Source organism: Brassica napus, chromosome A5 (assembly GCF_020379485.1).
Source record: "Brassica napus cultivar Da-Ae chromosome A5, Da-Ae, whole genome shotgun sequence".
Taxonomy (NCBI): Eukaryota; Viridiplantae; Streptophyta; class Magnoliopsida; order Brassicales; family Brassicaceae; genus Brassica; species Brassica napus.
Genome location: NC_063438.1, coordinates 12,037,266 through 12,063,805, shown reverse-complemented (window position 1 = coordinate 12,063,805; position 26,540 = coordinate 12,037,266). Strand labels below are relative to the sequence as shown.

The following is a 26,540-nucleotide window of genomic DNA, read 5'->3' as shown; positions in this document are numbered from 1 at the left end:
GCATATTGTTAAAGTAAAATCTTATCTAGATGAACACCGTTTGATTTTCAATATTTTCCTAGTAAAATATGCATGTAATAAAAAAAAAAAAAATGCATGTAATCAGATATGAAAAAGCAAGCTATATACGGATTTGCGACAACATGGACTGCCAATGTACTGTATGTTTGCGTTACAAATCTTAAGTTTCATATTGTCGAAAATAAAATAATTAAGAAACTCTAATAATCAAACTGGTAATTTTCGTATTAATATGAATGGTATATAATTGTGGACAAGCATTTTATGTTACTACTATATAATCCTCTTGATATTTGCGTGTGTGTAAATATCATCATAACCATTCTGTTCTAAGGAGAAATATGTTTCAACATTCAACATGTCAAAACTTTATGACAACTATAAGAAGGCGATTGCAAATGATAAGAAACTTCATGCATAGCCAAGCTTGCGACAGAATTGGAGAGGAGAGAGTAGGCTGGGCAAATAAACAGAACCCGAAAACGAACCGAACCCGACCGATAAAATGAATCCGAACCCGACCCGAACCCCGACTAAATACCGAATGGATCCTGTTTTTTGGTATTTTGGTTATGGGTAGTATCCGAAACCGAACCCGTACCTAAATGGATATCCGATAGAACCCGAAGCTTTAAAATCAAAAAAGACTTCTACCAAATATGATCTTAATTCTAATATGTACCAAATACTTTAAGATTTATTGAACTTCTAAAATAATATATGTTACATGAAGATTGATGGTGGAATGTGGCGGTTGAGCCTGAATTTTTAGATTTTGGTTTTGTTTTTCTTAATAATATTTCTCTTTCATGAGAACTATTTTTGTTTTATGATTTCATTTATCTGTTTTTCTTTCTTTCTATCACTAACTATGTTTATCTTTTGCTTGATTTTCAATGATCACTTTGATGTTTTTTTCTATTTTGGAATCGTTTTACTTATGTTTTGGCTATTAAAATATGTACAAATCATGTATTTAAATCCGAAGAACCGATTTCATTTATGTTTTAGTTACAAATAGGTACAAATCGGTATTTTTTAACTGAAGAACCGACTGGGACCGAACCCGAAAGTACAATGGGTTATAATAAACCGGTTCTTTGAAGATTTACTAACTCTACCCGAACCCGATAGAAACCGCGTGGTCCCGACCTAACTTTTATATAAGGCCGAATGGGGTTGATTTTGATAAACCCGGAAAAAAACCGAAACCCAATGGATAACACCGAAACCCGATTGGGACCCCCGAAATGCCCATGCCTAGGAGAGACACTACAAATTTCTTGCCGGAGTTCAACATCATTCATGTTCCACTAGCGCACAATCAGATTTCAGATTTTTTAGCTAAGACTACTAGATCCTTCCATAGGAAGTTACATTTTATCGGTTGTTCTATTCCGGTCTGGTTATCCAGACCACCTCAAGTTTGAATAATATGATGGCCTTTTGACGTCAGAAAAAAAAACCATTATGCTCTACTACCATTATTCTAAATTAATTATATAAATAGTGCGAAGAGACCTATCACCTAAACACAATGCTCCAACATTCGACTTGCCAACATTTTGGGATGGATTGCAAGAACCCGATTGCAATGACCTGAATGCAATGATAAAGAAACCACAAGCTTGGTCAAACTTCGCAACGGAATCAGAGGTGATTCAGACTCTTCAGATCCGGACTTGAAGATATCCTATACTCCAAGGGTGCAAAGCGGAATCGCTGATTCTTTAGATAGGACTGCTCGTTCTTTTTATAAAGATCTTTCTTTTATTGGTTGTTCTATTCCGATCTGATTACCCAGAAAATTTCAAGTTTGAGTAACAGAATAACCATTTGTTGCAAAAAAAAAAAACTAAACACGATCACAAGGACGATAAATGAACAGTTGACAGCTCCGTTTACTGAGTGGATATGAATCTGGCACTATTTGCTATGCACCCGAAAAAAGATCCATAAGAAGATGGGATGACGGTTCTTAGCTACCAGAAATTTTAGGAAATTTTAAGATGATGTAACCAGTATGGTAAATCAATTCTTTTTTTATGGTAAAATGGCATAGGGTCTAAATGATACCAATATTTGTCTAATCCCCAAGACAATTAAGCCAACAAAAATGTATCAATTTAGACCGATAACTTGTGCAATGGCAGCTCTAAAATAATCTCTAAGGTCTTACCAGAGATAAAAGAATGTCTACCGAATCATATATCAGAACTCTAGTCATCCTTTGCTGGTGGAAGACAAATTACAGACAACATTATGATTGCGGAAGAGATGATTCATGCGTTACGAACAAAAATGAGTGGATGAGCTAAAAGAATTGCCATAAAAACAGATATAAAGCGTACGACTTCATTGAAGCCGTTATGCGAAAATGGGATTCTCGAATATGTGGATTGATTGGTTTATGCGCTGTGTCTCGTCAGTTAAGTACAATGTACTAATGAATGATCAACATGGGGAAATATGTCCCAAAAGAGGTCTATGCCAAGGAGATCTTTGTCTCCTTTCATATTGATTATTTATGGAAGCGCTCGTTAGCCTTTAATCATGCAGAGAGCCAAGAAAAATAACGGGAATGGTGTGTTACACGCGCTAGCCCCGCGATAGCTCACGTTTTTAAAGTGCAGATGATAGTGTTTGTTCTGTAAGGCGGAGCTCCATTAACGTGAAGAAGTCATGAAAGTAGTCAGGAAATATGGAAAGACATTAGGTCAATACATGAACTTTGATAAATCTTCCTTACTCTTTAGTAAGAGGATAACCGGTAATGAAGGATAACATATCAAAGACACGCTTGTATCCAAAATGAAGGGGGAATGGGTTCCTACATAGAAATTCTAGAAGATATTAACGGCTCAAAATGCAAACTCTTTTCTTTCTCCTCAAGGAAAACTTCAGCACAACGTGCATGGATGGACAAGTAGATGGCTATCAAAAGGAGGAAATGAAGTCATAATTAAACCTATCCTGCTAGCTCCTCCGATATATGTTATGTCTACCTTTTTTCCCTCCTTTGGAGATATGTGAAAATCTCGCAAGTGCCATCGCACAATTCTGGTGGAGCCAAAACCCGCCAAAGAGACGAATTGACTGGGAAAAAATGGGGTAGCTATGTCTACCGAGAGAGGAAGGCGAAATTGGATTTCATATGGTCCATGAGTTTAAGTAAGTTGTCATTACTGGAGAAACAACAATGGAGACTGTTCCAATATGCAGATTCATTAGTGGCTCGAGTCTTGCGGGGGAAATATTATCTTATGCTCGCCATTGCAATTTTCTCTCGGTGAACAACCCATCATATTTTTGGACTGCCATCACAGCCGCAAGGAGATATTGATCTTGAGAAGCTATTGATCTTGAGAATTAGACACAACCCATCAATTTGTGGTAAGACCCTTGGATCCCGACGACACCTGCTAGGCCGGCTCAGCCAATTGCCTCAGTTTTACATCCAAAAAATGACAGTTAGTGATCTTATTGATGGACAATCAAAGGAGTGGAATGTTAGATTACTGTAAATTTATGTTGCTTACGATGATATATCTTTAATCATGAGTTTGGCCATAAGTTCAACTTATCGATGTAAGTCATTTGTCTGGAATTAATCAAATAATGGGTAATACACGGTTAAATCTGGATGGGGTAGCACACAATATATTGGAAGAGGATGAAGAAAAGGAGGTTCTTAAGCCTATTATAACTAAACTCCAAGGTTTTGCTTAGAAAATAAAAGCACCGCAGAAGATATGTAATCTTATTTGGCAATTGATATAAAGCCATATGGCGGTCTTGAGGAATCTGGTCTTGAGGAATCTTGCTCAAGGACCTTTTCATTACAACTACGTCATATTTTTTCTTGTGATGAGGGAACCAATTGTCGACAAATACTATCCTTGGATAGGTCCATTCTGGATTGAACTTATTGGAATCCTACCGAACTGATGAACGTAACACAATCTTAACAGCATTAGACACAAGCTCGTAAGTTTCAAAAAAAAATCCACGTGTCTAAAGGACGAATGCTTGTGGATATCAACAGCCGTAAGCCTCTAAAGTTTGAAAAGAAAATCCAAGTTAAGGCTAGAGATTCTATTAGCATAAATTTAAAGTATGAAAAGCTCTTTAAGCAATGCTCTTACTGCAGGATAATCACACGTGAAGCAGCTTATTGTGATAAGAAAAGAGCTGTATTCGAAGCAAAGAAGTGTTGGAACTATTTTTTGAACATTATGAATAGTGTATTCATATGTCAAAAATGAAGTTTTATTTGAACGAGAAATGGAGGTTTAATGTGTGTGATTTGAGAAACTTATATAAAGTAGCAAATACACACATTGGATATTTGAACTTGGATTTGAGTTTTTTTGATTTGTTAGTTGGACTCATGTTCATTGACTTAATCTTATAAACCAAATATATGTTGATCTTTTATATTGATAAAATATAAAAAAGAAATCCATTTTAAAGTATATTATTTAGTTTGAATGGGTCAAACAAAAAATAATTTTACTCTTAATTTCTTGGTCAAAATGTAGAATAAATTCACATACTAATTGACAAGAATTAAAGACTCCATTAGTGCACCATGGAAGTTTTATTTTTGTGTTGAAAAATGAAACTTATGCTTCTCATTATTTTTCTATAAAAAGGCTTGGTAGCATTATAGAAATACACACATTCATACAATCAAGAAACATTCTCCCACTTAGAATAGTTATGCTAGTATTTTTTTTATTTTGAGTCTGAGAGTACATCACAGAAATAGGTTCGATAGATTCTGTTTTTCGGTGATGGTAAACAGAAACAATGCTGCAGTTGTATCCTGGGAATCTGAGCGCCATAAAACCGTCACACTACGGAGCGTTTAAAGATTTAAGGAAAGAGATTAACTATTTCGACTCTGCAATCTTCTTTATTTTATATTTCGGTATTGAAATTTTAGTTTATGTTTTTATTATTTTTACAAATATCAGTTGTCCTATGGTAGTAAAATAAGGTTCCTACAAGAAGCAGCAACAAAGTGTGTTCTCCAGAGTCTAAGAGAAATTAAATTTAGGAAAAACCTGAGCCTTTTCTAAAGAAGAGTGATTCATCACACCCTGTTATGCTGATGATCAAAGGACTCTCTTTACGGAGGGCTCTAACTCTCGGCAACTAGAACAAATGAATGGTAAGGAGAAGTTTATACAAAATCAGTGTTACCATGATCAATCTCGGGTTCAGCGAAGCACTCATTCATCCAAAGTGAACCGTTTCTCAAATTAAACATCAGGCGAGACAATAAGAAATATGATATAGTTAGAAAAACTGCAGTCAATAAGCCAAACGCGGTTTGGAAGGAGAAGAATAAGTTGGTTGCAAACGTAGACTAAATCGAATATAATCCAATTAGTGCAGTCAATAAGCCAAAACGCTGCTGATCCTACATAGTCCTCCTCCACGTCAAATGAAGTTGTGCTATTGATAGGTCATAGATTTGATCCACTTTTACCCATGGTTTATAAGTGTTTTAACTACTATTTATTATATTCTAGAATCTATTTAGTATATTTACAGGTTCAGGAGTGATTTTGAGTAAATTGATGATTTTGGAATATTTTAGAGATAAAAAGAGAAGACATCCGAGCTAACCATCGAGCACGGCCATCGGTCGACATTGAAGAGATATAATTGATTTATATTCACATCATGACATCGATCGACAGCGAGTACACAGATGCCCATTTGGTCAAGCCAACTTAAAGTCCAAAACTTCACTAAATTACAAGATTACCCCTGATGAGTTTTAACATAATACTTATAGTTTGCCAACATGTTAGAGGCAAAGAGTGCTTTTCTTGTTCCCTTGTTTTCACAGCAAAAGGTTTTAAGGTTTTTCTAGGATTTTAGGAGAGTTGGAGAGAAGATCCATAGAGATTTGTGATTGGAACTACATTGATTCTTACTTTAATCTCATGCAGTTTTATTATCTATTTCTTGTTGTTATGAATTGCTTAGCCATGTCTGAGTAGTTCTATTGTTAGGTTTAGGGTTTAAATAGGTTATGAGAGATTAGCCCCAACTAAAGATTGCTAAGTTGTAATATTCATCATTAGAATTGTCATTAATAAATGTTTCTATATTAGCTACCTAGAACTTGCCCTAGGAGTTTTAGACACAAGTGATAACTTGCATCTCACCCTGAATCCGTCCTAACTGAGCTAGAATTGTTAGAGTAAGGCGAAAGCTGATCTAGGAATCTTAGAGAGCATACTTTAACCCGTGCGTAAAGCTTGACTTAACGCTCGTCGATAGATATTCTTATAAAATAATCGATCGACAGCGAGACACTTGTATCGATCGATATTCCTCTAGAATCATAGGTCGACACTAAAGTCATGTCAATAGACAAAACCTAGAAAGCGAACGACGACCGATTTGTTGTTTAAGAGCTTGAGCTCTATAATATGATGCATACAACTAATAAGCACCTATAAGATTATAATTCTGATTACCTGAGTAGAAACCCTAAATCTAGCTACTTTAATTAATTGTCTTAAACCCAATCAATCAACCGAGCAACTACCTTGCTCACAACCTGCTTATTTACATTTTAATCATAATCAACCTAGCTTAATCACCATGATTAGATCTATTAGGTTCCCTAGCTCTTTATGGATTCGATCCCTAAGTACTACAGCTGAACCTCTTATTTGAGAGAGTAATTCACTCTTAGGGTAATTTGAGGGAGATCCAATTTAGCGCCGTTGCCGGGGAGCTTTGATCGCTTGATAGATTAATTCGATTTAGTCTAGGTTAATTTTTAAATGTATGCTGTGACACAAAAAAAATTTCTTTTTTTTTAGGTGCATGCCCAACAGTACCAGAAGCGACAAGGAAACACAACTGCTTTTCTCATAAGATCCTGCAAATTTGGAACGTTCAATCCACAAAGGAAGACGCTCCTCATCGATCGACATCAACGTTATTTCGTCGATCGATATTCACCAACCACCATCAACCCAGATACTTATTTCGTCGACCGATACCTTCCATCCGAAATCGATCGATAATTCATCCCAACATCGATCAATACTAAGCCGCGAGACATGGTTACTACTCTGATACTTGTGCGAGATGATAATTGAGACCTGCATAACCAGGACGGTCATCAGCGTAATGCAACATGTCAGAGGATAGAGGCTCAGGGGGCTGCAATTCCTGAGCCCGATACTGATGCTACAGGAACTGCTCAACCTGTAGATGAAGCTGCTCGACCCAGAACGTTGGCTGATTACAACCGTCCGGATCAGTTCTATGCCAACAGATCAGCCATTTGCCCTCCAGCTATCTAGAGAGGCAATTTTGAGTTGAACTTGCAGTACTACACACTCGTGGGACAAACACTCTACTGTGGGTTACCTCACGAGCATCCTGTGGACCATTTTGAGAGGTTCGATGATCTGATATCTGCTATTAAAGGCGAGGGAGTCTCTGAAAACTACCTTTTATGCAAGCTCTTCAAGTATTCATTTGCTGGAGAGGCTTCACATTGGCTTAAGCAGTTACCACCAGGATCTCTATATCCTGGGCCGACATTAAGAAAAAGTTTATGTGTAACTTCTTTGATGAGGCATGTGCTGAAGACTTGAGGAGTAAGATTACCACATTCATTCAGGAGCCTACAGACTCATTCAGAAGCTCCTGGATCAGATTCAAATCTTATCAGAGAGATTGTCCACACCATGGACTCAATGAGGTGCAGTTGCTCAGCACTTTCTCCAAAGGTATCGCGGTGCAATATCAGATGGCTCTTGACGCATCTAGCGAAGGGAACTTTAACACTAGGAATCCAGAAGAGGCTGTGAGACTTATTGAGTACTTGGCATCCAACAACAACATCAAGAACACGGACTATGAGAGGAAGCAATCTGCAACTACCCTTGAGAAGGAGCAGATGGATGAGGTGAAAGCAAAGCTGGACAGTGTTCAGAAGCTTCTCAGGAAGCAAGCTTTCTTGGTTGAGGATGCAGATGCTGTAAACACAGAGGACATAGCAAAAGTAGAGAAGGAAGTGAACTTCATTGGAGGAACTAGATTTCAGAGGTCTGGATTTCAGAGGTGCGGAAACAAAGGAGAAAACTTCTATGGTAATGGGCAGAGAAGTAACTTCAACCAGAGTTCACAGTACCAGAAATCCTACAACAACAACTAACAGCAACAACATGAGTTATGTAAACTCATCTTACCAGAAACCACCACCACAGACTCAGGAGAGCAAGATCGAAGCAATGCTTGATCGGGTGCTAGAAGGACAGCAGAACCAGATGGTGGATTTCAATGGGAAGATTGATTCTGTCTACAACAACCTGAACACAAAGTTTGAGACTTTGAGCACTCATCTGAAGAAGTTAGAGATACAGGTAGTTCAGACATGAAAAGCTTCTAAGAAGCAAGAGGCTTTAGCATGGGGATATGAGATGATGCAATGAGACACCACGTGAATGCCATCATAGATGATGATTTCTTGCAAGTGGTGAAGCATGAGAAGCTGCAGGAAGGAAGTTTCCAAGTGGAAAGCTCGATGAACTTCGGCGGATCACACTGGTGTCGACCGACGTTAGACCACAGACATTGATCGACAGACCTTAAACAAAGCCGATCGACGAGCCTTCCAGAACCTCGATCGACGACACTTATGGAGTCGGTTGCATCGTGCAATGCCGTGAGGATTATGTCTCACGAGGAGCTCGTAGCAAGACACCCACATCCGCCCAGCCCTTTACGCCTAAACATTGATCGACGCCATGAGCCAAATGTCGACCGAAAACGAGAGAAAATCGCCAATCGACAAACTCCAGTCATCATCGATCAACGAACACCTATCACATACCAAGTGCAGATGCCAAAGATTGAAACCGCAAGAATCGACGCACCTAGACCACGACCTAAACCTTCAGCTACCTACCAGAGGCCACCGGTACACATTCAGAAGATGCAACAAATGCTCTATGGAAGTTGATAAGGTTCCTATGGGGAGGACCTTAAAGAAGAGAAATGAGAAGGTTACTAAGTATTTGAAGAGGGGAGCTAATAAGAAGGAGATGGACAACTTTCTTAAGAGAGTCCTTAGGATTCCACTGGAAAAGCCATTCGAAGAAGCCTACTTTACCCACAGATTGTGGATGTTCTTCAGAGAGACCAAAGAAACTGAAAAAGACATTAGGAGAATGTTCTTTGAAGTCAGAGAAATGATGAAGAATATAATTACACTGAAGAAGAAGAGTGACGTGGAAAATTTGCAATACCATGTCTAGTTAAAGTATTGAGTTCCCACATGCTTTGTGTGACACAAAAGCATCATTCAGTATCCTACGAAGGGTTATGGCAGACCATCTAGATCTGAAAGTGAAGCCTTCCCAAGAATCATTCACTTTTGTGGATTGTTCTCAGAGGAACTCAAGAGGAATTGTGAGAGACCTTGAGGTGCATATTGGTAATGCCCTCGTTCCAGTTGATTTTGATGTCTTAGATATCACGCTGAACTGGAACTCTTCTCTATTGCTTGGGAGATCATTCTTGTCAACAGTAGGAGCAGTGTGCAAGATGCAGACCAACCAGTTGTTTCTAACACTAATAGATCTACACGCCTACTATTACCCAATTCCAGTCATGAAACCGCATACGTCCTCCAAAATAATTGATAATCCATGACTCATATCAACATGCCACTGTGGAGCTGAGTACGAGACAAAGTATTCTGCGTCGATCGAAACTCTCACTGCCACATCGATCGACAGTGCCAATCAGAAATCGATTACCAATCACCTCGAAGAATCGATCGGTAGTAGTCCATACAATTGGGAGAACGACTACTACAACCCTACCTTTGCAGTAGCCACTACAGAGGCATATGATGAGGATCCCATGGAGGAACGAGCCATAGAGTATTATGCTCTTTGCTCATAAGAAGATAGAATTCTCCACCATTCTTATAGAAATGCGCCATCGATCGACAGAGGATACAAACCATCGATCGACACTCATCATCATCAAACCAACCGCGGATGAGCATCAACCGACGCTGCCTACCACACATCGATCGAGAATGGAATCGACCTTGCACGAGAAGGAAACTATTCAATAGGCAGTTGGTCAGATGATCACTATCACGAGAGCTTTACAGTTAAGACAGCAATATCTCGACCACGGGCCGACGAGCTCCATGAAGGTTTCACTACTTAGGAACTTCTCAACATGCAAGAACGTTGATATACCTTGGATTTGACCCGTTTTCATCCATGGTATATAAGTGTTTTACTATATATATATATATATATATATATCTATGTTTTCTACTCTTCTAGGTATGTTTTCAGGTTCAGGTGCATTTCGGAGTAAAGCTATGACTTTGGAGCATTTTGGAGCTTAAAGGACATTTCACCCGAGCTGACCATGTAGAGGTCGACGAGAGGAAGGACAATCGATCGATGCGCATCCAGTGCTGTCGATCGACACCAAGAGATGCCTTGACATATGAAGATTAATATCGATCGATGTACACAAGTACCATCGATCGATGTCGAGACATTGGACACGCGACATTTTGGATCCAGCGGACTTAAAACCCAAGGCCAAGCCAAATTACGAAAAATGCCCTGACGAGTTTTTAACCTAGTAGATTATATACTGCCTAAGTCTTTTGACGGCAGGGAGAGCTTTTTGTTACAATTTTACTTTGAGAGAGAAGAGAGAGTTTTGGAGAGAAGATCACTTGTGCTTGGAACTCCTAGTTTTCATTTCTTTTCATCTATTCTATGAATTTCCATTTCTTCATTGTTATGAATTGCTTTGCTATGTCTGAGTAGTTCATTTATTAGATCCAGGGTTCAGATAGGTTTGTGGGATTAGCCCCAAACTATAGACCTGCCTTGTTGTGATATTCATGATAGATTTGTATTCATTGCTTGTTTTAGCCTTGCTAACTAGAACTTGATCATAGGATTGCATACTCAAGCACCCTTGTTATCCCATCCTGACATCTATCTACCATATAGGACTTATAGAGAGGGCTAACCGCCAATTTAGTATCTTAATAGGCAATATCATACTCGCGCATAGGCCTGGTTAGAACCCGTCGATCGATGTCCTCAACTGACTATCGGTCGACGTAGGCAAAGGTGTATCGGTCGACGTCCCAATAGGACCATCGATCGACACTCTTTCGTTGTCAACATACTAACCGTTGAGACACGAGATCTAGCTTGTTAACCAGTGAAACATGCGATAGCTGATCACTGCGTTAAGCGGTTGAGTCCTAAAATATCATGCATGCAACAATTAGGCATCTATAGATATTATAATCTCCAACACCTGAATAGTGGCACAAATACAAACCATTATAAATAATCTTTTATTTTATTATAAATAATTTACAAACATTTATATTAGAATTATAGACACTTATAATAGCTTTATGAATATTTTACTTCTAAATGTTTGTAAAGATTTATAAACTCTTGAAAAATATTTATTAACTCTTATAAATTGTGCTATGAAGATTATTAAACTCTTATAATATTTTTATAACCCTTATATACAGATTCATAAACTTTTATAAATATATTTTTAAACCTTAAATGATTTATAAGTTCTTATAAATAGTTTTATAAACCCTTATAAGAGGTTTCTAACATGCAAGATAATATAGATTAGCTAGAGCCCAAGCTGCAGCAAGACTACCTTCCTTTTCCTTGTATCAGAACTTTGCAATTGATCAACCTTCTCGGTGGGAAGATAAGGGACAGTTTCATCCATCCTAGGACCAACAGAGCCTCTCCCACGTTTGTTCCTGTCATTTACAAAGAGACTCAGAAGATGAAGGAAGCTAAAGGTAAAAGAAGCTATAGCAAATAGACATATATACCGTGATTGGAGAAAAAACTCAATTCTCATCATCTCCTAAACCTTCATCATCATCATCCAAGTACAATCTTTTGTCCAATAATGATTGATGAGTGATCTTTCTCTCCTCATTAATGGAGCTACATTTCTTATCCAAACTCCTTTTCGAAAAACTACTACTCCGCTTCATTTGGCTACTGCTGCTGCTGCTTTCATCTCTTGATTTTTCTTTTGAGCCTTTCGTTTTTCTTGCTCCTGAGCCTTCCACATCTCATTGGTTTCTACCGCTCTGTTTGTTGTATTATGGTCAAGAAACATGCAAGAGATTAGAGTAAATAATTAACATATTGAGCTACATTGAGTACTAGACAGACACATAAGTCACAACATTGAACTGTTAAGAAACGCAGAACCCAAAACAAAACTTTCAGATTCTGCCAACTTTCTTATTGTGAATCGACCATTCACAACAATTAAAATAATCCTCTTCCAAAAACATACAGCTATTGCTTCAACGAACAAAAGAATATCACACACTATAGCAATGCAAAGGCTTATCCTTTTCAATCTTAACTTTTGTAAAACGAAAATAAGTAAAGGGTGGAAAGAAAAGCATTACATTGTTGAAATTCAAGGACAGTTGCTGTGAGAAACCTCGAGTTAGGTCGATGTCTTACATTAGGCTTCTCAATATAAGCTCGGACACCATCTTTTTCAGCTTGTCTCCTCAACTCTGCTGCTTCTCTCAACAGAACCGAAGCTATTCGATTTTCAGTTTCCAGATCCATCAGCAGAAGCAGACTGTTAAAGTAACCAAACACTCAAAATCTGATATAGAAAGCGTGAAAATTTTCTGCCACGAAACTTGTGGAAAAGCTATGGTCTTTGTATGTGAGAGAGAGCAAGTAAAAAAGTAAATGGAACAAAATCAACAACTGAGAAACAGAGGTTTCGCAATCAAGGAATCAGAGGAGATTAGTTCGCTAAAGGAAACAGATTCTGCAATTTAAGACACAAGAAGAAACAAAAAAAATCTCAATGATTGTTCAATAAGATTTAAGAGAAAAACAAGAGTCAATGATGAAAATGGTGATTACCATTGTACATCGAAGCAAATGTGTGTTGGCAGGGTTGTGGATGTCATATAAGCTTAAACACAACTTCTGGGAACTGAACATATCAATTACATTACAAAATAACTTAGAGTTACAAAGGGTTATAAAGGATCTTAAGTTGTCAAAAACTCAATGTTTTCACAATCAAAACTGTTTATCTTAGATCGACCTGTACATATTAGAAGTCTAAAGCAACCTCGTTTGATTTTTCGACTAGAGTAACCACAAAATCGAAATTTCGCAAAATTAATCGACACAAACAAAAGAAAGAGAAATTAGATGCATACCAGTTGGGAATCTTGTACAGAAGTAGGAGTCGACAGTGTGAATCGCAGAGAACCGGTGGAATGAGAGAGATGGTGGATCTCCGGAATCGGAGGCAGAGAGGAAGAAAAAATATCGCGAGAGAGAGATGGTGGATCTCCGGTGAATCAGAGGCAGAGAGGAAGAAAAAAGATCGCGAGAGAGAGAGAGGAAGAAAAAGGAACGCGAGAGAGAGATAAAGATAGGGCTAGTATGGTCTTTTGATTATTAATGAAAAGTGTATTTATGAAAATGTCTTCCTACTAATGGTATATTTGAAATGTGGTACCAAAGAAAGTGTAGAAGTAAAATTCTCCTTTTTTTTTTTTGCTAATTTTGATAAGAATTATAAAATGTACAAAGAAAACAATACTTCTATTACTTTTTTTTTTCTCTTAAATAAATCAAACGAAAAACAATCAAACTTACATAATGATTAATCGTAATATATATATATTATAGACGCTTCTACGACGTTTCTATTCCTAACTTTTTAGAAATCATGTTTCCACGTATCATGTTTCCCGTACTAGAAATCATGTTTCCAACGTTTCTATGCTACTGTTTTTAATGTACGTATGAGTCGCATAATTTTTTTTGAGCCCATTTGTCTGACCCTTTCTTTGTTTTCTTCCACAACCAGAAGAATAACCCTGGGGCTGGGATCAAAGGAGTTGCATGGGACGGAGTCTTGATTTATCTTTTATTTTCTTGCACAGCCAATCAACTGCTTTCACGTTGTCTCAAAGTGCAAGCTACTAAACTTATTCCACTGAATAATCCAACTCGTGATTTGAAATACCCTGACCGGCTTCTACTGCTTGACGCAAGGCTTGGTGCTACAATCTGGCTGTTCAAACTAGGGAACTCGATTCTGTTCTCTTGCAAACCTCCTTCAACAGCATCATTGCTTCCTTCTTCATGACCTTCTGGTTCTACGGTGTCTGCGTTCACCGAAAGCATAGGCCTGACCGTTCTTAACCAGTCTGCGCAACCGCCCATCACTCCTCTACACTTCTTGATTTTTCACTTTAATTAAACCAGGGCAACCGTTTGCAAGATTCTCGATCCCCAAATCTGAAATCGGACAGTTCTTGATACATAATTTCCTTAAACTCGGACACTTCGCTGCAATACAAGAAAGCTCAGGATCACCAAACGTATCACAACCACAAAGTGCTAATCTTTCAAGATTCTGACATTTTACAGCAACATTGCTAAACTTAGCGTTGTCGGATTCACACCAATGAGAACCAGCTCCTGTAACTTAGAACAAAACTTAGCCACAGCAACAAGCCCTTCGTCTCCAATCAAATTCGCTTTCCATCCATCTATATGAAGCTTCCTTAAACACTTACACTTCTCAGCAATTCCAGCTAATCCACCATTAGTACATTCAGGCGTCTTCACAAGATGCAAACTCTCGAGGCTCGAGCAATTAGAGATGGCAGCTAAAGCTACATCAGTGACTTGCATCCTCTCTAGATGAATCTCCACTATACCATGCTCCTTAACCGCCATCTCTTCAAGAACCATGTCCCAGTCACCAGAGCACCTGAAAAGCTTCAAAGATCTGAGATTCTTTGCCCCGGCGATCACAGGACCAAAGCATTCGCCAATGTAAAGCTCCTTCAAGCAAATCGACTTGAGAGAAGAAGCAGCAAGACCTGGACCGATCGGCTCATGACTTGAGTCGGTGAAGTTACGGAGACGCTTGATGGATAACTCCTCGAGGGAGGAGCAGTGATCGAGCACGGCCTTCACGCCTTCAGCTCCGAAATCGCAAGATCCACAAGAGAGTATGTTCAAACCTTTGCAGTTCTCAGCGAACGTAGCCATACCTTTGTAAGTGAGCTCACGGCAAGCTCTAAGCTTAAGCCTCTTCAGATTACGACACCGGAGAGATATCATGGCTAAAGCCTCGTCGTTGATACTCACGGATCTACGGTCGCATTTTAGAGAAAGCTTCACGACGGAATCGAATCGAGAGAAGAGGGAAGGGATCGAAGTAATCAGACCTGAGCGAGCGTGGAGAGAGAGACGGTGACGATTACGTCCTTCAACGATCATCCACCGTCGGCAAACGAGAGCACATCTTTTCCGATTACCGGAGTTGAGAAACTGAAACACTAAGGCTAAGCACTCGTCGGGTATATAAGACGTGTAGTCCGGTGAGACCTCGGATTCGTCGGTTTCAATCGGAGATTTGGAAGATAACAATTTGGTTCTCCGTCCATTAAGGATGATCTTGCCGGCGGCTGATGTTGATTGGCCCATCAACGAAAGGTAAAGTCTCCGGTAGATTACGGCTACGGCGGAGAGGAGAACTTGTTGCGATTTGGGATTTTTCGGTTTGTATTCCTGAGATGGAGCGTCGGTTAAAAGGTAAAGTTGTGAATTAATTCGGACGAAGTTGTTGCTTATTATTAGTGGAATTGATTTTTCTCGTTCGGTTAATTCTCGGTTCTAAACTTTTTCGAAACTTGTCGAAATGGGACAAAAATTTAGGATGTTTTTTTTTTTTTGGTATAAAACCAATTTTGTTTATTTTGTTTCTTTTTTAACCTTTTTATTTCTGAAACTTAATGAAATAAATAGTTTTATGAGTCAAAAAAATTATTAAAAATATAAACAATTAATAAAACACTCATATACCCAAACACATATTTTTCTTTTGTTGAAAAAATTGATAAATAAAATTTTAAAATTATGTTCTACTAAAAATAGAATTCGTAAAAATGAGTTAGTAGAAAACGAATTCCAAAATAAATAAGTCTATCTATTTTTTTTAGAACGAACAATCTACTTTTAATTAAAATTCTAAATATGAGAAATGTGAATTCTACTAATTGTCAAGATATTTAATTTTCTCTCGAGTGCAGTTTCTACTTTTATGAAGTATTTTAAAATTTCGGAAATGTGAAATCTAAATATAATACATACGTCTACATGAAGTAGAAATTGCATTCACGATTTTTTCGTGGTTGTACTCATTGTAGAAGGTGATTTCTACGGATAAGAAACCCTGTTTTTTGAAAATTAGGGAAGTTTTTGTTAAAAAAATATTCTAAAATATTCTTACTTCTTAAAACATGTTTTGATCGATTTGCTTTGCCAAAATATATTTTAAAAAAAACAATTTTACCTTTTTTTCTTCATCAATCTATGATTTCTCCATAGTTTATCTTATGATTTTCACAAACTTTTGTTTTATATGCATATCTATACAACATATGGTGTTTGGAAATTTGGTGCAACAACTGGATGAGTTTTTTTTTCGGCTGATAACAAAGGAGATATGCTACTGTATTGGAATCAAGTTCTACCTTAGAGGATTTTAAAGGAATGGTTGTGGAGGATTTTGATATGGAAGAACATTAGGGTTACGGGATATTTGGTTCCTTGTCTTTTGTTCTCTTTTTTAATTGTTTCACATTTCTTTTGCCTTTCTACAACATTTTATTTTTATCCTTTTTCATTAAAATTTTTAAAAATGGTTTTAATTTGTTTAATGAAAGGTTAGTTTTAAGCATCGAAAAGCTATTACGTTGTTCTCAGAATCAACAGCGAAGCTAAAAACAATAACAGTTAATATCTTAAACATCGAAAAGCTATTAATTGAATATTTTTAGATTTATTTTATTTTGTAGAAAATTATCGACTGGCTAAGGGAGAGGTAGAATAATTCGGATAGCATCAAAAGTGGTGTGGGTAAAACTACATGCAGATGAATTGTTTTTATACAAAAAAAAAAGTTAATATTTGTGAAGTCTTTCTCCTTGTCAGTTTTGGAACTTCAAAAAACGTAAATAGTTTTAAAGTACACAAAATCAATTATGTAGAGAACACCTGCTATTGCACCATTCAAACACTATGATGTATAATGTCAAAATGAATAAATTTCTCGCGGTTGATACTCAACATGTTTTCGCTCTCGCGGCTTCTCTATTTTATCTACAAATATGTCTAAAAAGGAAAATTATAAAATAATCAGAGATCATTAGGTTAACTGAAAAAAACTCTAGTAATTGTATGAGAAATTCCTAATTTGGCTGACTACTAGAAAAACTTAATATTAAAGGTTGTTTTGAACCTAAAAATTTACAATCTTAAATCCTAAAACCTCTTGGTATAAAAAAAAAGAAACATAAAATATTAATAGAGTATATGTGAAGATCTAGATGTGAGAGAGAAGATTATCTCTTCCTTTCCTTCTTCACACTTACAAATCTTTCAGAAGGAGGAAATGAAATTTGTTTTGTTTTTTTTGATCTGTAAATAGTTTCTTCTGCAAGGCGACTTTAGTTTTTCCGATTTAGTGGATTAAACTTTCGCGATGGCGACTTTTGGAGTGCTTCTTCAATCAATCTTCGAGTAGAGTTTCATTCTAATCTTCTTTGGATTGATGATAGAAGACAATAAACTCCTATCAGTTTTGATCGGTAGTAGGGAATCATGTTGCTTTCCTACAGCTTTGTATTATATCCCGGAGACAATTGAAAGGACATCGTTTGGTTCTCCGTTCACCTAACCAATTCATAGGAGAATCAGTCTTTCTTCGTTGGTGTAGCCAGATTGGCTTTGAAGAAAGCATCTCTGATCGGGAGTTGAACGGGTTTGAAGGATCTCTGTTGTCATTTATGGAGTGGATCAAGAAGAATCGGCGTCTATGGCGGACCGATAAATGGTCTTTTTCCAATGTGAAAAAGTTTCCTCCGCTTAAATTCCGGTGAATCAAATCGTTTCCAGTCAAGTAGTCTCAATGAAGATGGAAGGCAATCTCAAGTGAAGATCAACAAGCCCAAATGATGCAGATCGTATTAAGCCAAATTCATTGGTGAAGCAGGTCCCCTTTTCGCTCGGCGGCGCGTTTCAGGCCCGTGAATTGTGTTCAACTGCATACAGAAGCTTTGACACGTGTATTGCTTCCTTCTTTTGTCTGACGCATGGGCTGCAGAGTCACCCGTAAGATGAAAGCAAATTATATATATATTATTTTTTTATGCAGCAAACAGTTATTCTATTACTCAAACTTGAGGTAGTATGGGTAGCCAGACCGGAGTGGAAGAACCAATAAAACATAAAGATCTTTGAAAAGAACGTGCATTCCTAGCTAACGAATCTGCAATCTCATTTTGCGTCCTTGGAAAGTAGCTGATCTTGAAGTCCGAAAAACACAACCGAAGAGTTTGAATGATTTTCGGCTCAGTTGAGAAGTTGGGCCAAGCTTGTGGATGTTCTATCATCGCACCTTGCAATCTGTCCCAAACCTCTGACAGGTCGAGTGTTGTATTATACTCTCTATTGCCCATTGTAGCGCTTCCAGTTTCGAGTGTAACGCTGTCTCTCGCCTCCTTAAATTCCTTGACCCCATGAGTTGAATCTTCCCCATGCTATCCTTCCAAACCCATCCAATTTCACTAAACTGAGCTGTGGAAGTCCATGAACCATCCACCATACAAATATTACCCAAGCTTAAGGCCTGTGTTTCTTCAGCAATTTGTACCTGCGTAGGAACCATTACAGTGTCTCTTGCATTGTACCAAGCTTGGCACTCACTATCTGCATACCTGACTAGTTCCAATGGGTCTCTGTCTATGCCTCTAAACAACTTATCGTTCCTAGCTTTTCAGATGAACCAAATTATCCAAGGATAGGGACCCTATCATATGCTGGCTCCATGATACTACTCTTTCCCCCAAAAAGGTAGTCCAAATTAGCATAAATACTTGATACATGGAAGATTTGAGAGCTCACGGTGTTGATGATAATTCCCATGCTTGTAAGGCCGGTGGACACTCAAAGATCGCATGAGTAACAGTCTCTTCTGGCTCTCCACATCTTGGGCAATAATTATCACAACACATATTACGGCGTAACATATTCCTTGTTACTGTTACCTGTCATGAGATTGGTTACCATATAAGATGACAAATCTTTTGTGACACATTCACCTTCCAAGCGAAGGCTTGAATTTTGGTTATGATGGGTTGTAGAACTTCTATATCCTCCTCAGCTCTCATTAAATTTAAAGCAACCCAGTATCCTGACTTAACAGTATATTGACCATTTTTGGTGTAACCCCACCAAAATGTATCATGTCGGTGAGTTGGGCTTATGGTCAAACTCGGAATAATCAAAATATCCTCTTAAGCTACATATTGTTCCAGTAGTCGAGTATTCCACTCCTTTGATTTAGAATTGATAAGACTACTAACGGTCATCTTTGGGTTTACTGTTGTGGCCCGGGCGCGAGCCAGCCTTGCAGGCGTCGAAGGGATCCAAAGATCCTCCCACACATTAATTGCATATCCTGAATGCACTTTGCTTATGAAGTCCAGAAGTAATAGCTTCCTCGCGGCTATAATACTCGTCCATACATACGATGGGGTATCTACTGTACCAATTCGGAACGGCAAACTCAGACGGTAATATTTTCCCTGAAGAACTCTCGCCACTAATGAATCTAGAAATTGAAAAAGACGCCAAAGTTGTTTAGCTAAAAGAGCTAGATTAAATTCATGAATCATGCGGAAGCCAATTCCTCTCTCCTCCCGAGGTGCAGACATTTTTTCTCATTTTTCCCAGTGGATTCCTCTTTTTGGTGGATTCGAGCTCCACCAGAATTGTACAATGGCACTTGCTAGGTTCTCACGTATTTCCAATGGGAGCAGGAAGCTGGACATGACATAGGTCGGAAGAGCTAACAAGATATATTTAACTAAAACTTCCTTTCCTCCCTTAGACAGCTATCTACCAGTCCAACCATTCACTCTGTGTAGTAACTTCTCTTTTAAGAAAGCGAAAATTTTACACTTTGATCCACTGATATCCTCTGGGATTTCTAAATAGGAGCTCATTCCGCCTTGTTTTGGATACCAAGTGTATTTTTGATCTGCTGTCTTTCATTCACTGAAATTCTTTTACCAAAGAGTAAAGAGGATTTATCAAAATTATGTTATATTTGGGATTTCTTGGGCTTAATTGTGTATTCGGGTTTGTAGTGGGGATGGCTGTTTGATTGTAAGCTTGTAATTGCCTAGTTGGCTTTTTTTTCCCATCTATTAATATTATATAAAAAGGCAAAAGACCAAACAAAAACAACATAAAACCCAAAAATGGCATACAAAGGGACAATCAAACACATGGGCCTTCAGCCCAACCGTCCACCCAACGTGGACCATACACTCCGGTCCAACCGTTCACCCAACATGGGCCATACTTACTACCCAGTCCAGAGACTAAAGCCCAAACACACTGGGGCTAACCACACCGTAACCTATTGGGCCCTAAGCCCATCACCCTAATCCAGAAGGCGCCTCTTCATTCCCGCTTGTTGCATGAAACGGGACACGTGTTGAAATCCTCGCTGCAAGGGACACGCGTTACCAGGCCGCCATGTTTTGACCGAATCACCATCAGAAGGGCAAGTGTCCTACGATCGAAGCCCCACCCCTTCACCGGCATGCAACCTCCGTCGCCGCAATAGTCGGACATCCACCAGAAGACTACAACAGCTTCCGCCGGATTCAGATCAAAGCGCGATCCAACTCCACCTTGGAGCCCAAAACCGATGAAAACTATAGATCTCAAAAAACCTCGATCTACGCTTAGAAATTGGACAGAGGAAGACCAAAAGCGTAGATCGAGAACTTGATTCCGGATCAAACCGGAGAAGAAGCCAGCGAAACCGGTGCTGTCAGAGCCACCGTTTCCCGAAAAACAAAAGCTGGCGATAGCAGTGTAAGAAGGATCACCGCTTTCCAGAATCAAACTTACTGATCGGAGATGAGATTGTTAGAAGCTCCGGCAGAGGTTTTCTCTCAATCTTTCTTCTGTGTCGGATTTAGAGAGAAGACATAGCAAAAGGAGAGAGACTTACATTAATTGCCTAGTTGGCTTCTAAATGAAATGCAAAGTTGACAAAAAAAAACAAAAGACGTGATAGATGTTTTTGTAAGTATTATGGTTCTGTTCGTTTGCTCACCCAGGTGATCCATCTGGGTGAAGATTCAAATTGATGTTCGTTTTGTGCATTATTATGCTACATCCAGATGGATCACCTAGCTGAATTTTTAAAAATTCATCCCAAATTCTCACCCAAATGAAAATAAGTCTTGATGGTGCATCTAGATGCAAATGCATCTAGATGCAAATGCATCTAGATGCAAATGCATCTAGTTCAGTCCAAAATGATAAATGACAAAAATGACTTTTTAAAATCAAAAGATTATTTTCAAACCGTAAATTCTATTTTTTGCATATACATTTTTCCGCTATAACCAAAAAATGCATTTTCTCGCAAAAAGCTGAAAAACACACTTTCCCGCCAAAACCGCAAGATGCGTTTTTCCGCAAAAAAAAACATAAAACACACATTTTCATAAAAACACATTTTTCGGCTAAACCAATAAAACCGTACTTTTCGACCAAAACCGAAAAATGCATTTTCCCGCCAAAACCCAAAAATGCATATTCCCGCCAAAACTCCAAAAAGCATTTTCCGTCCAAAACCGCAAAAAGCATTTTCCCGCCAAAACCGGAAGAACGCATTTTCTCGCCAAAACCAAAAAAGGCATTTTCTCGCCAAAACCGAAAAACTAAATTTTCCCGCCAAAACCAAAAATGGAATTTTCCCGCCAAAATCGGAAAACGGAATTCTCCCGCTAAAACCGAAAAATACATTTTCCCGCCAAAACTGAAAACACACAATTTTACCGCCAAAACCGGAAATGAAATTTTCCCGCCAAAACCGGAAAAACGTATTTTCCCGCTAAAATCGGAAAACGTATTTTCCCGCTAAAACAGAAAAACAAATTTTCCCGCCAAAACCGGAAAAATGTATTTTCCCGCCAAAACTGGAAAAAACGTATTTTCCCGCCAAATATGGAAAAACACATTTTCTCGCCAAAACCGAAAAAGCGCATTTTCTGCCAAAACCGGAAAAGCGCATTTTCCGCCAAAACCGAAAAATGTATTTTTCCGCCAAAAACAGAAAATTGTATTTTTCTGCCAAAACTGCAAAAATGCTTTTTCCGCCAAAATCGCGAAAAAAAAACTCTTCTCGTCAAAAACACGTTTCCAGCCAAAATCGCGAAAAAAAAAACTGTTTCCGCCAAAATCGTGAGAAAAAACTTTTCTCGTCAAAAACATTTTTCCCGCCAAAACTTTAAAACATATTTTTTCCGTCCAAACCGCAAAAAACGTATTATTCCGCCAAATCCATAAAACGTATTTTTCTGCCAAAACCATAAAATTGCACTTTTTCGCGAAAAACACATATTTACTTAAAAACCGCAAAAATATTTTTTGTCAAAACCGTAAAAATGCTATTTTTCCGTCGAGATGGACCATCTAAATGCATCTTTCAGATGTACAAACGAACAGGGCCTATATGTGGAAAATGTCTACCTAGTATGCGTTGAATTTTAGCGTTCCAAATCCGAGACTTATGGGTTAAGCCAGGTCGACCACGTGGGAACCAAAACGACAGCTCGAGGGAGTTTTAATTAATTTTTTAAACAGATTAAATAAAGAGAGGGAAGGAAACAGACTAAGAAGAAGGAGAGACCTTCGTTTGCGCGTTTTCTGTAGTCTCTCTCTTACGGCTGTGCCAATGGCGAGCGCCGTGATCCGTCATTTACGATTAGAGGTAGAAGAAGCCGCTTCATCCCCGTCTCTCTCCGCCTGATCTTAAGAAAAGAAAATCCAAATCGTAATGCTTCCTCTATTTCTCTCCCCACCCATTTGCGTAATTTCTTTGCGCGATGTGATTCGTAATATGCCTCACATCATTTGTTTTGAGGACATTATGATTCTGTGTGTGTTTTGAATTCATTTGAAGATCTCATTTGATGCTCTCATCGGTCAATCGTCTTGTTTCTCCTTCTGACAGTTGAATTGTATTTGTATTTGTATCAGGTTTTGTTTGTATATGATTGAGAGATTTGGTAGAGGAAGTTTTTGAGTATTGTTCTCAAGCTTAGGGAAACAATGTCAACAAAAGGAGACCATCATACAGTTCCACTTTCAGTTTTGCTCAAGCGTGAATCAGCAAATGAAAAGATAGACAGCCCTGAACTTGTGCACGGCCAGTTTAATCAGAGCAAGAAAGGGGAGGACTTTACGTTTGTCAAAACAGACTGTCAAAGGGTCATGGGGGATGGCGTTTCTACCTTCTCAGTTTTTGGGGTTTGTCTTTGCTCTTCTCAGGAATGCAACACATTTGGATTGGTATTTGATACCTCTAATTGTACATTGCAGCTTTTTGATGGACACAATGGCCCTGCAGCAGCTATCTACACCAAGGAAAACCTTCTGAACAATGTATTAGCTGCAATACCCCCTGATCTCAACAGAGATGAGTGGGTTGCCGCACTTCCTAGGGCTATGGTAGCAGGATTTGTGAAAACTGATAAAGATTTCCAGGAAAGAGGTATAAGCTCTCTCTTATTCTGTAATCGAAATATTTGGGTTATTCTTTGATGCTGTTTTGTTCTCTGGCATCTCAGCAAGGAAGTCTGGAACGACTGTAACCTTTGTCATAGTAGAAGGATGGGTGGTGAGTGTTGCATCTGTAGGTGACTCTCGTTGCATACTTGAGCCTGCTGAGGGTGGTGTCTATTATTTATCTGCTGATCATCGGCTTGAAATAAACGAAGAAGAGTAAGTCCGCTAATTCCTTCTGTTGAACCATTGCTTTAATTGTCTGTAAATAGTGGCATCATCGATATCTTTTGCTTTTATGACAGGCGAGATCGTGTTACAGCAAGTGGTGGTGAAGTTGGTCGGCTAAATACTGGTGGTGGTACTGAGGTACTTCTTTAGCTAAAATCCACTTTAAAGTAATGCTAGCTTTGTAGAATGAAACTCATATGGAAACTTGTTTGTGCTAGCTTTCAAAATCAAAGATTCTAATAACTAAATCAAACTTGTTTTAGATTGGTCCTCTGAGATGTTGGCCTGGTGGTCTCTGTCTCTCGAGATCCATTGGAGATCTGGATGTTGGCGAATACATTGTTCCAGTTCCTTATGTGAAGCAAGTCAAGGTTCAAACACGCTTTAACTCTCGTATGTTGTGGTTACGGCGCTAGCTGAAATTCTACATGTATTTGAGTTTATTCTGAAAGATGTATGTATTTGCTGTGGTCATGTAGTTATCTTCAGCTGGTGGTCGACTTATCATCTCAAGTGATGGTGTGTGGGATGCAATTAGTGCAGAAGAGGCTCTTGATTGTTGCCGGGGTTTGCCACCTGAACATTCCGCCGAGCATATTGTTAAAGTATAGTATCAGAGTTGCTTATATTTTTCGATATACTTTTTTCTTGATGTTTTTTTTTTCATTGCTTCACACAGGAAGCTGTGGGGAAAAAAGGTATTCGCGATGATACAACATGTATAGTGGTTGATATATTGCCATCAGAAAAACTAGCTGCATCCGTGCCGCCGCCGAAAAAGCAAGGGAAAGGAATGTTAAAGTCAATGTTCAAAAGAAAAGGTTCGGACTCTTCTTCTAATATAGAGAAAGAGTATGCAGAACCTGATTTAGTTGAAGAACTGTTTGAAGAGGGATCAGCTATGCTTTCAGAGAGGTGCGATACTTGATATGCAATATATACTTTTTATTTTTATTTTTTTGATAAGCTTTTGTTTTGATTAAACTTGATCCTTCTTGCTATTTGTTTGTTACAGATTAGATACAAAGTACCCGCTTTGCAATATGTTCAAGTTGTTCATGTGTGCTGTGTGTCAAGTAGAAGTGAAACCAGGAGAAGGTGTCTCGATCCATGCTGGAACGGCTAATTGCAGAAAGCTTCGTCCATGGGATGGTCCATTCCTTTGTGCAAGTTGCCAAGAGAAGAAAGACGCAATGGAAGGGAAACGAGGTTACTTACTTACTCATACTTGAGAGTTTTGAGTGTGTTGATTTATTGCAGAAGCTAATATTAGTAACCATTCTGGGAATGCCTAGCAGATAGACATAGTAGTGAGAGCGACTAGCCAGCCAGCAATTTATTTGATCAAGCAACTAACAAAAACAGTGTTGTGAGTAATATGGAGCGGTTCAAGGATCTTCACCGGTCTCTGGCGAACTCCAAAGCATGTTTATTTATATATTTTTTTCTTTGATATGGCTCTCCCTTCACAGCATCCATAGCCGATATTACTAAGGTAACTCGGAAGTTCTTTCATTTTCTTTCTATTTTTTTCATTTGTGATGATCCTTTGGTGTTTCAAAATGAGTAGAACTAACTGCTGAGAGACGGTAGGTAAAGAAAATATGCGAGCCTGTGTGCATTATTTCATGTACAAAACCAATGAACAAACAATTTATGGGCAGAAGCATAATTTTTCATGTAACTTTAATTATTATTTTTTTCCTACGCTCATAAAATTGCTCATAACTTTTAACTAAATTTCAAAACTCTCAAGAGAGAAGGGAGCTAGTGTCAAGATAGTAAATCATTTTCTACTGTCTGTATGCTCCTAGAAATCGCAATACAATTGTGCTGCATATAATTCACATGTCTATGAGTCCGGCACCGCTTATATATGAATGAATGATGATAAAGCATTTGTTTGTACTTTAAAATCTTCAGAAAAAAATGTTGTTCTTAATCTTAATTTGAAAAATAAGGACATGTTAATTACAACTAATTTATTAACTTTTACTGAATGTACTACCACTTCTAACAGTATAAGAAAATTTGATAATGACACAATTTCCTCAAAGTTCATTTTTTTGTAAAACTTTGCAACAATTTTGCCACCATTTTGTCATAACAATGACTGTCAAATTTTTTTAACAAATTAATAGCAAATTCTACAGAAAATTTGTAAAACATTCAACAATAATTAGTTTCAGCTAAAAAATATGTGACATATATGGGTACCTTTAAAACATTTTAGTAACATTTTTTCGATACTTATTTCTATAACAACTGTAAATCATATTTACAATTTGGGAGTTTAATCTTCATAAAGAGTTCACATTAGCGAAACAAAAAAAACATTAAATTTAACATAGCATTTTAACAGTGATATTACTAACTCTTATTCCCTATGCAAAACACAAACAAATGTTGTTATCACCAACTTCGCATACCAAATAAATGACCATTGCCACACAAAATTGGCTATCTACCAAAAATTGGAAAAACACGCATATTGAAAATCATATAATTGTTTTCTCACTTATCATCCACAAACCA

At 38.0% G+C, this 26,540-nt stretch overlaps 2 protein-coding genes and 1 pseudogene across 2 annotated transcripts; 1 reads left to right on the top strand and 2 right to left on the bottom strand.

The window, feature by feature from the left end:
• Positions 1-8,877: 8,877 nt before the first annotated feature.
• On the bottom strand, positions 8,878-13,126 carry LOC106365092 (annotated as a pseudogene).
• Positions 13,127-13,682: 556 nt separating this feature from the next.
• LOC106453799 (F-box protein At1g47056) lies at positions 13,683-15,722 on the bottom strand. Its single transcript, XM_013896007.3, is given in 3 exon segments — positions 13,683-14,354; positions 14,356-14,540; positions 14,543-15,722. Coding segments are annotated over 3 exon segments (1,551 nt in total). The 5' UTR covers positions 15,606-15,722; the 3' UTR covers positions 13,683-14,051.
• A 7,144-nt stretch (positions 15,723-22,866) lies between these two features.
• Positions 22,867-25,689, top strand: LOC106399543 (probable protein phosphatase 2C 12). Its single transcript, XM_048781080.1, has 10 exons — positions 22,867-23,043; positions 23,250-23,519; positions 23,592-23,763; positions 23,840-23,993; positions 24,080-24,143; positions 24,269-24,376; positions 24,485-24,610; positions 24,685-24,920; positions 25,021-25,214; positions 25,304-25,689. The coding sequence occupies exons 2-10, from the start codon at positions 23,322-23,324 to the stop codon at positions 25,327-25,329; spliced, it is 1,278 nt and encodes a 425-aa protein (XP_048637037.1). The 5' UTR covers positions 22,867-23,043; positions 23,250-23,321; the 3' UTR covers positions 25,330-25,689.
• Positions 25,690-26,540: the final 851 nt, after the last annotated feature.